A 12135-nucleotide genomic window follows, 5' to 3' on the forward strand; every position below is an offset into this window, starting at 1 on the left:
CTGAATGGACTTGTAGGTTTTAAAGTTTTACATTGTTTTATTTCTGAATGCAGTTATATTTTGTACATAATTCTACATTTGTAAGTTCAACTTTCATTATAAAGAGATTGCACTATAGTACTTGTATTAGGTGAATTGAAATATACTATTTCTTTTGTTTTTTACAGTGCAAATATTTGTAATCAAAAATAAATATAAAGTGAGCACTGTACACTTTGTATTATGTGTTGTAACTGAAATCAATTTGAAAATGTAGAAAACATCCAAAAATATCTAAATAAATGGTATTCTATTATTAACAGCACAATTAATCACACGATTAATTTTTTTTAAGAGGATAGGGATTTGTTTTAAGATGCTTTGACAGAAACATTCTAACAGCAATTATTCTTTAGAATACTTTTTTAAAACACACATTTAAAATTATGACAAGTTAGTTAAGTCTCAATATTAAACATAGTTTTTAGATTTGTAATACATTTGTTTCTTAAACTTGGAGCAACAGTTTTATGCCAGAGTACACTAACCTCAGGATCTCTATCTACCCATAATGGAACTAGCCATGCCAGACCAAGCCGAGAAGGAACTTGCTCTTCACTTTTATCATAAGGCAAGAACCAGAGAGACACCCAGTCCTGATCAGAAAAAAAAAATGAAAAGGATTTGTTTCAGACAGTAACTGTTCAAATTAACTCTGCCCTCCAACTATATAAGCTAATTTTTTTCCCCTTTATTTCAGTACAAAGCACAAGTATTGTATGGCAAAGATTCTGGAGGCAAACTATAAAGCTTAACAATATTACTGTATGGTATAAAACACTTTTTGCATTATAAACGGAATTAAAATTAAAAATGTACTTGTCTGTAAGACAAGACTATTGTCTTAATATGGTATAATGGTTTCTAAATTAACAAAGAAAAATAAACGCTGAGCTAAGAGGAAAGGGTCACAGCTTAATTCTGTCGATTAGCTGCACAAGTGAGAAGTGCTATCCAAGACACTAACTTTACTATCCTTGAACTGTGTAGTACTTTACTTCACCAGGAGCCCCCTTGATTTTATTGGGGCTATTTCCAGAGTAAAATACAATGCAATATGAGTAGCAGAATTAAAGACATCTGCTATTTGCACCCAGTGTGAACTAAATTTTTTTCAGTCTTAACAGAGAGCATTCCTATACTCAATTTTAATCTCCCAAAATGAATTATAGTAAAATTCTGGCATTGTTTTTAGCCAGTTTAAGCTCAGGACCATGACTTCCACCTTACTCTTAACCCTAAAAAACTGAAATTTGCAGAATATGGTCACAAGCACATTTGGACGTTACATTATGAGGATTTAATTAAAGAAAATGAAACCATACTCATTAGTAGGAGTATGGCCAGTTTAATTTTTCACAATCTATAAAATTGCTTAGGTGCTTATCTACATCTGCACAAAGATGTAAGATATTTAATAGAAGAGTCCAGAACCTCAATGTGTTTATTTAGGCTCTGATATAGCACAAAGCTTAAGCACAGTCTTAAATTTAATAGGACTCACTCACACATTTAACATTAAGAACATGTTTCAGGACTTGAATCAGCATCTTGTACATCAACACTACCATAAGAAAGTTCTAATATTGTGCAGCATTCTATTAAAAGAACCTTTATTTCCAGAACTGTTGGGCAAATCAAGTTTTTGTTTTTTTTTTCAACCGTACCATTTCCAAGCACCAGAAGTAACCTCACTTAAAATAATTTTGAAGACACTATACTTATTACAAAAATATTTTAGAAGTAAATACCATACTTTTAGTCCTGATTTACCATCCTTGTCTTTGAGTAGTACCTCATTCTGCAAGTACTTCCTCTTAAATCAGAAGGACTACTTGCAGGGTGATACTGCTCAGTAAGTAAGGTTAGCAGAATTGGACCTTAGCTAGTATATGTGGTACACTTAAAATAGTGATATTAGCATTCCCTAGAGTTCAAATTCAGTAATTTAAAGCATCACATTTCCAAGGAAAACATCAGTTAAAATTCAATTTTCTGCTCTCTAAAGTCAAGCAAAAATAGACTGTATGTTTGAACTCTGTCAGTAACAACGCGTAAATGCTTTAATCACACAGATGACAAACTAAGGGCAGCTCTCACCATATTTTTGGCTTGAGCCATCATTTCATGGGACAAGTGAAGCAAGCAAAGCACTGTGCTCTTTGTGACGCCTTTGCCCATGAAGGACATAGCATTTCCTCCCCATTCAACATAAAAAGATGAGATGACCTGTAATAAAATAAAAAATAAAAATAAAATAAAGCAACATAATTTCATGGTGGCTTAACTATGAGGAATACATAGATAAATACAAACAGTCCTGCAGATTTCAGTTAATTTAAATCATGACTACGTGTAAATAGCAGCCTTTACCTGCAATTTTAGGAATATCTTACATTTCTATAAGCTACTTGGTCAGAGGTTCGTTTGTGTTATGGCTGTACCCCAGTGTTCAATGTCCTTCTCTTCTCTTGGCTCTCACTCAGGTCTGCAATGTCCTTCATTTGTCTAGGGGCCCGGGACCTAATGGATCTTTTATGTGGTTGTGATACACACAGTTATTCATGATCAGGTGTTTTTGTTCTGAGTCTTGTATTAGTATGCCTGGGATTACAATGTATTGTTTAGCTAAACATGTTCGATTTTTAGCCTTGACTAATTCACATATCCAGCTTGCCGCAAACCCTATGTCCCAAGTTACTATTTTGTATTAAAACACTCCCTTTGGATAACTTAAAAATAAAGCTTCTTTTGCATGGCTGATAAAGACACACATACTTTACAGTTATGACCGTCAATTAAAATATTTTGTAGCTCTTTATAATTGTCCCTTGGATAGCAAGCCTTCCAATATTATGAAGAAATTATTTATGGTTGTCTGGGTTCTCAAAAAAAGGGGATGGTACGGATAATGTCTTACTTCTCGCTAAAAAGTAAATTTGTTATTACAAGATTTCTGTAAAAAAAGCTTCTGTGTTTAGTTGTTGGCGCTTTGTACAAAACTTGCACTACAGGAAGAGGGTTTATATTGGGCAGTTTATTTTGACTTGCACTGATATAAATAGGAATTTTAATTTTAAACATCAAACATCAAAACCCGCTAAACAGTGATATGATCACAAAACTGATGTAACCATTAGGTGTAAGAATTACACCTAAAGAACATTTTCCATCAAAAACATTGCTATTATAACTTGCCTATTTGCCTGTCCTTCAGACCATCCCCCTTCCATAAAAACCCTAAACCAACTCACTGTTAAGTTATCTGTTATATCTGGTTCACTTGAAATTGCATGAAACTTACTGCAGACAGGACCTAAATGTTAGAAATTGGTTCCCTGTTGCCTTCATCCTAGCTGTTAATCTGACCACTTTCTATTACGTGACACCATCTATAATCTTGGTCCCATTTTTGATTCTACACTCCCATCTGAAGCTTTCATCAATCAAGTGGATCCAAATATTTTACTTCCACTTTAGGAACTTGCCAAATTGCTAAATCAGCTGTTGAACTGTATGGTTTTGTCTTATCACAACTTGATTATAGTAATCAGTTCTTTGCAGGACTTCCAGACATTCGTTGACTGTCTTCAGTTATTTCAGAAGCTGACAATTAGATTAAAAGTAAAATGTTTCTATCAGAATAGTCTTTTCACAGAGCTAGCAAAGCTGTCAACAATGTTTAAAATTTGAATCTTAAAGAATAACCTCTGATGTATCTCTTTTTTCACTCTTCATGATAACCTGTTGGAAGACCAAAGTTAAAATCTAGACAAACTGTTTTCCTCCACTTTGCAGCTACTCTACATTACTATAAGATTACTTAAGAGTACTAAATTATTTGTAATATTTTATTTTAGAAGACAGATAAGTTTTTTGGGGAGTGCAGGGGGGAGAATAATTCCATAGACTTTGACAACAAATGAAGGAACCAGAAAATGAAGGTTTGGGGCTTACAAATTATTGTAAGGAAATTATTCCTTTAGCCCACTATGCTTTCCCTAGTTTACCGCTATCTTACCTACCTACCAAGGTTTTCTTTTTTTGCCGCTCTAAAGGACTTTTGTCACTAGGCAGATGTCCTGTGGATTTTTCTCTTTGGTATTTCTTAATTATAAAACTCAGTCCAACACACAAAGGACATTCTGATTTTTAAAAAGTACTAGCCTTATTTACCTCCTATAATTTAGTGATATTCTTGTCTGAAACTAACAGGTACAAAAATGAGAGAACATAAGCACAAAGCAACACAAATTGGATTGATTTGTTTTTAATTTAGACTAATACTTGTCACTACAGATTGGTTTTAGTGTCCACCCAGAACATTTACATTCCACAGTTTAGTCTTCAGTTTATTTTTTGCCATATTGGAGATTAAAAAATAGGAAGAAAAAACCTCTCCCCACTGTCTGGCTATGCCAGAAGAAGAGTAGGAGGCATTGCATGTGGTTTTAATTTAATTAAATATCTGGGATTACACACTAGATAAGACTGTACAGCGTAGGTAATTCCATGTGTGTTTCCATATATTCTGGGGGCTGCTATCAGCCTTCCCCCTCTCCAATCCAGATCCCACTGACCTCACTACTTTAACCCCATTACCCACTCCTTGTATGGTGGTTAAGGGAACTATAAGGGAGGGGCTAACTCCCCACTATATTAGTCATAAGAATCCCGAATCCCCTTTCTCTGCTGCTTTAAAGGATTCTTCATTTAAATCCTTTACCAATCAATTTTACCTGATCATCGTACCCATTCCATGCGGTGTACCCGCACTGGACATTTTGCCACAAGCTTACATAACGAGTTGAGACATTAACCCCTAATGGCCTAATCCTCCTTTCATACCCTAACAGGCCCTAACCCATTGAGGGGAGGATAAAAATCCACCTGACTTCAGCCAATCTGGTGGTGAGAGAAAATGCCTTCCCAGACCCCTGAGAAGAGCCATGACTAGCATAATGCCCACAGTAGGTAACAATGAAGTCTGGTACTTTAACCACTTCCATAGGTGAAACTGTGGGTGCTGCTAGCCTTGTCCAGGCTAAAGACGGCTTTGCCAGAACTGCCTTGGGTATAACTACACCCCTTTCTTCAGTCAGCTGTTATGAGGAGTGGGCAGTTGTTGTCCCCCACTGACTTGGTCTGGCTCTACTGCGTCCTGCTTCTTTACCTGAACAGGTAATTGTACCGGGGTGAGGGGGTGGGGCGGAGAAGAGGGGCCTTAATGAGGGCAACAACCCTCTTTCTACCAACCTGCTGGAAAAGCCCTGTGCATGCAAAGGGAAATTCACCTTCTCCTTCCAGCCAAATAAAGGACCCCACTTCCTTATATATAGTGAGGACATTATAAAAACAACTGTTTTACAACTAAAGCCAGAAAAGCAGAGCATCAAAAGTTGATATTTGGCATGAAAATAGTCCTCATTTAGCATAGACTTGAGAAGTTTGGGATTAAATTAATTTTGATTTCATCAATTAGATTCTTTGAAAATTATATATGCACAGTACATTTTGCATAGACTTTTACTAAGCTCATAAAGGAATCAATCCTATGGAATTATGTCAATGGACTTTTGTCATTTATTTCATTTGGAACAGGGTAAAGACCAAAGTGCACAGAGGGGGAAGACCATGCTGCACCTTCATACATGAATAACTTAGCAGCTCACTTCGAAATGTAGTGGTGATGGTCAACATGTATACCTCATAAGGTCTTAAAAGGTCCAGGGGAGGATCAGATGTGGCCAACTTACCAAACACAAAGACATTGAAATATACAATTTCAAACTGGTCAAAATGGATCTGCTTCACTCCACCACTCATAAGTTATTTGTTGATTTCTAACTGGTGAAGTAAAATATTTTTTTATTTGATACTCCTTCCCTGCAACTTGCATGGTGTACACACACCCAGAATTCATTCATTGTTCAGTTTTCGCTGAAATCACTGTGCCACAAGAGTAACAAGTAAAATTTCCCAATAATCATATTTCATTTAACAAAACAAACATGGTTCACAAGAGTAATATGTACCTTGTTTTATGGTTGTTACCACAAATATACAAGTGATAACATAAGCTACTTACCTCAAGAAGACCTGTCAAATATTTCATACAAATTGTGAATGGCTCAGTTGTTGCAGAGTATGAACTCCATCCTGGGTGTGCAGTGACATGGACCATTCCTCGTAATGTTCTCTCCAAAGAAGGCAATCCATAAAAGTGGGGTGCATCTGTTACCCGTAAACACTGTAGCAGTTTCAGAGCCAGCTGTGTTCGGACACAATCAGTAAGTTCCAAGCCCTTTCTGTTCCAAATAAAAAAGGCAAATGTATCAGATGGAAGTATAAAAGTTAACTTAATCATTATTATTTGATAGGATGCCAATGACATCTTATTGTTCCTGTAGTTCTGTAAATCTAGGTATCAAATCTCTTGTATATGGTGAAGAAAAACAAAGTTTGGCATTTCCAGCTTCAAGTGTTTTTCAGTTCTAAAAGCCCCAAATTTCATTTTGAAGAAATAGGAACACTCACTCAAATAAAAAAATGGATGAATACAGAAAGAACCCTGTAATATACTAAAGAACACACCAAAGAGAGGGAAAGAAAAATCCAAAATCATGGATCCCTTGTTATAAGAAGGAAAAAAAAGTGCCAAGTTCACTAGTTGCACTTTAAAAATTCACTCTGGTTTTAGAGATGATAAAGGTATCAGAGATATTTCCTGTAGTTAAAGTGCTACCAGGCTAGATTCCAGATAAAATGGGTACAGTGTTATAGGCCATGAACCCAGGTGTTAAGCAAAATGTGGCAATCAGCAGGGATTTTTGTAAAACAAAACAAAACAAAACACAAAAACCACCACTCCCCCCCCCCTTCTTAAAAAAAAAAAAGATGTGTTGCTCACTTTTAAAGATAAAAATAAAATGAACTGGAGAAAAAAAAAAGACTATTGCTTTGAAGAAACCATAAACAGGTAAATTGTGACTAGCTTAGTTATAAGGTGAATATTATAATTCCAAATTGGTTTGATGTTGGGAAAAGGTACAATTTTAAAAATATTTTGAATAAAACCACAGGTAGCAGTAAAGAGTTTTATTTAGGCAGAAACAAAATTAGGGATTTCTGGTTATTGTTTTAGGGTATGGAGCCAAATTAATAGGAAATTCACACTGCTAATACCATGATTGCATAAATTAATGTGGAAACAGGTTAAGACCTTCTATAGGAGCTGAGAATCATGGATAAGGGCCAAACTGCCTATGGCTGAAATAATTAGGCCTGAAAAAAGAAATAGGGTAATAATTTAAACAACAAATATTTACTGATTTCTCCTCATCTATTGATGATATGATGTCTCAATTACCTTGATGTCCCTTATTCACTTATAAATAACTGCCAGAAAGACAGCTGAGTCAGCACCCACTAATGCATGTTTTATTAACTAATAAGTAGAAATGACAACTCCAACCCCTTCTCAGGTTACAACAAACTGAAAATATATTATTTGCTGTAACTAGAACTATTAGAGCCAACACCACAGATCCCAACCTCCATAAAAGTAGAAAGTACTCAAGCAATTTTAGTATAGAACAAGTAAAAGGGCCTAATGTTGGGCCTAACATCAAATGGCAGACATATTTTCCACTTCACAGTGAGGACTGAAGATACTTCCCTCCCATCACTCGTCCAGATACCTTAAATTATTTGGTCTCTAATCACCTATGAAGAAAGCTGGTTGTTGCCATGGCAAATGAAATTTTTGCAAAGTAATCATTTTCTCCTTTTTATTAAAAAAAGGAAAAAAGCCATGGCAGATACTGTAATTATTACTAAGGCTGTCAAGTGATTTAAAAAAATAATCGCAATTAATCGTGCTATTAAAAAAATAATCTTGATTAATCACGTCATTAATCGCGCTGTTAAACAATAATAGAATACCATTTATTTAAATATTTTTGGAAGTTTTCTACATTTTCAAATATATTGATTTCAGTTATAACACAGAATACAAAGTGTACAGTGCTCACTTTATTTTTATTACAAATATTTGCACTGTAAAAAACAAAAGAAATAGTATTTTTCAATTCACCTCACACAAGTACTGTAGTGCAGTCTCTATTATGAAAGTTGAACTTACAAGTGTAGAATTATGTACAAAAAACCCCTACATTCAAAAATAAAAGATGTAAAACTTGAGCCTACAAGTCCACTCAGTCCTACCAATTGCTCAGATAATCAAGTTTGTTTATATTTGCAGAAGATAATGCTGCCTGCTTCTTATTTATGTCACCTGAAAGTGGACCAGTGAATGGCACTGTTGTAGCTGGAGCCACTAGATATTTACATGCCAGATGCGCTGAAGATTCGTATGTCCCTTGATGCTTCAACCACGATTCCAAAGGACACGCATTCATGCTGATGACATGTTTCTGCTTGGTAACTATCCAAAGCAGTGCTGATCAACACATGTTCATTTTCATCATCGGAGTCAGATGCCACCAGCAGAAGACTGATTTTCTTTTTTGGTATTTTGGGTTCTGTAGTTTCCGCATCGGAGTCTTGCTCTTTTAAGATTTCTGAAAGCATGCTCCATACCTCGTCCCTCTCAGATTTTAGAAGGCACTTCAGATTCTTAAATCTTGGGTTGAGTGCTGCAGCTATCTTAAAATTTTCACAATGGTATCGTCTTTGCATTTTGTCAAATTTGCAGTGAACGTGTTCTTAAAATGAACAACATATGCTGGGTCATCATCCGAGACTGCTATAACATAAAATATATGGCAGAATGAGCGTAAAACAGAACAGGAGACATACAATTCTCCCCCCAGGAGTTCAGTCACAAATTTAATTAATGCTTTTTTTTTTTTTTTTTTTAAATGAGTGTCATCAGCATGGAAGCACATTCTCTGGAACAGTGGCCAAAGCATGAAGAGTCATGTGAATCTTTAGTGCATCTGGCACGTAAATATCTTGCGACGCCAGCTACAACAGTGCTATGCGAATGCCTGTTCTCACTTTCTGGTGACGTTGTAATTAAGAAGTGGGCAGCATTATCTCCCATAAATGTAAACAAACTTGTTTCTCTTAGCGATTGGATGAACAAGAATTAGGACTGAGTGGACTTGTAGGCTCTAAAGTTTTACATTGGCTTGTTTTTGAGTGCAATTATGTAACAAAAAACCCCTATATTTGTAACTTGCACTTTCATGACAAAGAGATTGCATTGCAGTACTTGTATGAGGTGAATTGAAAAATACTATTTCTTTTACTATTTTTACAGTGCAAATATTTGTAATAAAAAATAATATACAGTGAGCACTGTACACTGTGTTATAATTGAAATCCTTAAATTTGAAAATGTAGAAAAACATCCAAAAATATTTAATACATTTCAATTGGTATTCTGTTGATTAATCGCAATGAATCTTTTTAGTCACAAATTAATTTTTTTGACTTAATTGCGTGAAGTAACTGCGATTGACAGCCCTAATTATTACTATATATGCACACATATAAAATGTGACTATATATTATGTATATTGTATGTATTTTATTATAAATAGACACATGCCTACACACAACAGGTTATACAATTACCAAAATGTTTCCATTTAGCTAGAATCTTGAAATTTGGTATATTCATTAGGTTGGATTGCTAAGTACAGAAAATAACCCAAATTTGAAATGTGACCTTTCAATAAATTACTAAAAAATGAATAGTTTTTATCAGATTTCTGTGTTTCACGTTTTTATAGACACACAGAATACCGGAGGAAATTACAAAAGTTATATGCAAGGGAGCCACGGTGGGATGAGACCTCCAACTTGAAGAAATGAAGATTATAGTTCACCAGTTTTATTTAGTGGGTTTTACACAATACATTTTCCATACTTTTTTTTTTTTTTTAAAGAATTATAAAATATAATACATGCAGCTGTTTAAGGGCCTGATTCAAAGCTTATTGAGATCAATGAAATGGAAAGACTTCCACTGACTCCAACGGGCTTTGGATCCGGCCCTGCAAGACCATGCATAATTGAAGACATATTCAATTAGAGCTGATATACTAGGGTTTGTCTACATAAATGTTTAGTTTGCAGCATACTGGGGCGTAAATCTACTCTGCACTAGTCTGCCGCACAGTGTGCCCATGTGAATTCTGCTGCCATGCACTAGAAGTTCCCTGGTGCACTTTAATCTACCCTGCTTTGAAACGGGGGTAGATTAAAGTGCACCAGGGAACTTCTAGTGCGTGGCAGCAGGGTCCACACGGACACTTCGTATGCAGCACACTAGTGAAAGGTAATTTCAGACCCCTGCTTGCCACAAACTAAGTGTTCATTTAGACAAGCCCTTAGTTGCAAAATATCTGAATATGGAAAGTGACCTTATTCCATCCACTATCAAGTTCTGATACTTTCACAACCTTTAAAGGCATGCACACAACAATATGTTCATGTGACAATAATGTAACATTTCTATCACTGTTACAGTCTTTCAATGTATAACAAATAACAGTTTGATAATTAATGTATGCTGTTATTTTATTTTAAAATAATTAAACTAAATGTCACGGCTTTTACCAATCTGAACTCACAGGTGACTCTGCCAATAATCACATCTGTCCAAAGGGCAGACTGCTGTGAACTAATATGTGCAATTGTATCATTAATTCTTTCAGAGGCTCATACTAGCAATAAGCCAGGTCTAAGCGGTAGCCCAATTTATAGCCTGGCCATAGTCCAGGGGTTCTCAAACTGGGGGTCAGGACCCCTCAGGGGGTCGTGAGGTTATTACAGGGGGGTTTCCAAGCTGTCAGCCTCCACCCCAAACCCCGTTTTGCCTCCAGCTTTTATATATTTAACACCATTATAAATAAGTATTTTTAATTTATAAAGGGGGGGAGGGTCGCACTCAGAGGTTTAGAATCATAGAATATCAGGGTTGGAAGGGACCTCAGGAGGTCATCTAGTCCAACCCCCTGCTCAAAGCATGACCAATCCCCAACTAAATCATCCCAGACAGGACTTTGTCAAGCCTGACCTTAAAAACCTCAAAGGAAGGACATTCCACCACCTCCCTAGGTAGCACATTCCAGTGCTTCACCACCCTCCCAGTGAAAAAGTTTTTTCTAATATCCAACCTAAACCTCCCCCACTGCAACTTGAGACCATTACCCCTTGTTCTGCCATCTGCTACCACTGAGAACAGTCTAGAGCCATCCTCTTTGGAACCCCCTTTTAGGTAGTTGAAAGCAGCTATCAAATCCCCCCTCATTCTTCTCTTCTGCAGACTAAACAGTCCCAGTTCCCTCGACCTCTCCTCATAAGTCATGTGTTCCAGTCCCTTAATCATTTTTGTTGCCCTCCGCTGGATGCTTTCCAATTTTTCCACATCCTTCTTGTAGTGTGGGGCCCAAAACTGGACACAGTACTCCAGATGAGGCCTCACCAATGTTGAATAGAGGGGAACGATCACATCCCTCGATCTGCTGGCAATGCCCCTACTTATAGAGCCCAAAATGCCATTCGCCTTCTTGTTCACTGTTGACTCATATCCAGCTTCTTGTTCACTGTAACCCCTAGGTCCTTTTCTGCAGAACTGCTGCCTAGCCATTCGGTCCCTAGTCTGTAGCGGTGCATGGGATTCTTCCGTCCTAAGTGCAGGACTCTGCACTTGTCCTTGTTGAACCTCATCAGATTTCTTTTGGCCCAATCCTTTAATTTGTCTAGGTCCCTCTGTATCCTATCCCTACCCTCCAGCGTATCTACCTCTCCTCCCAGTTTAGTGTCATCTGCAAACTTGTTGAGGGTGCAGTCCACGCCATCCTCCAGATCATTAATGAAGATATGGAATAAAACCGGCTCTAGGACCGACGACCCTTGGGGCACTCCACTTGATACCGGCTGCCAACTAGACATGGAGCCATTGATCATCACCCGTTGAGCCCGATGATCTAGCCAGCTTTCTACCCACCTTATAGTCCATTCATCCAACCCATACTTCTGTAACTTGCTGGCAAGAATACTGTAGAAGACTGTATCAAAAGCTTTGCTAAAGTCCAGGAATAACACATCCACCACTTCCCC

At 36.8% G+C, this 12135-nt stretch overlaps 1 protein-coding gene across 1 annotated transcript in view; it reads right to left on the reverse strand.

Moving 5' to 3' along the window:
- The window catches only part of RTTN (rotatin), a 151885-nt gene that overhangs the window by 70365 nt on the left and 69385 nt on the right, over window positions 1–12135 (reverse strand). Inside the window, exons 28-30 of the mRNA XM_074944710.1 lie at window positions 6128–6347; window positions 2140–2268; window positions 528–635 (exon numbers count right to left, since the gene is read on the reverse strand). Coding sequence (XP_074800811.1) covers window positions 528–635; window positions 2140–2268; window positions 6128–6347 — 457 coding nt within the window. The remainder of the gene's footprint in view (window positions 1–527; window positions 636–2139; window positions 2269–6127; window positions 6348–12135) is intronic.

This window comes from Natator depressus, chromosome 2 (assembly GCF_965152275.1).
Source record: "Natator depressus isolate rNatDep1 chromosome 2, rNatDep2.hap1, whole genome shotgun sequence".
In the NCBI taxonomy this organism is placed as follows: Eukaryota; Metazoa; Chordata; order Testudines; family Cheloniidae; genus Natator; species Natator depressus.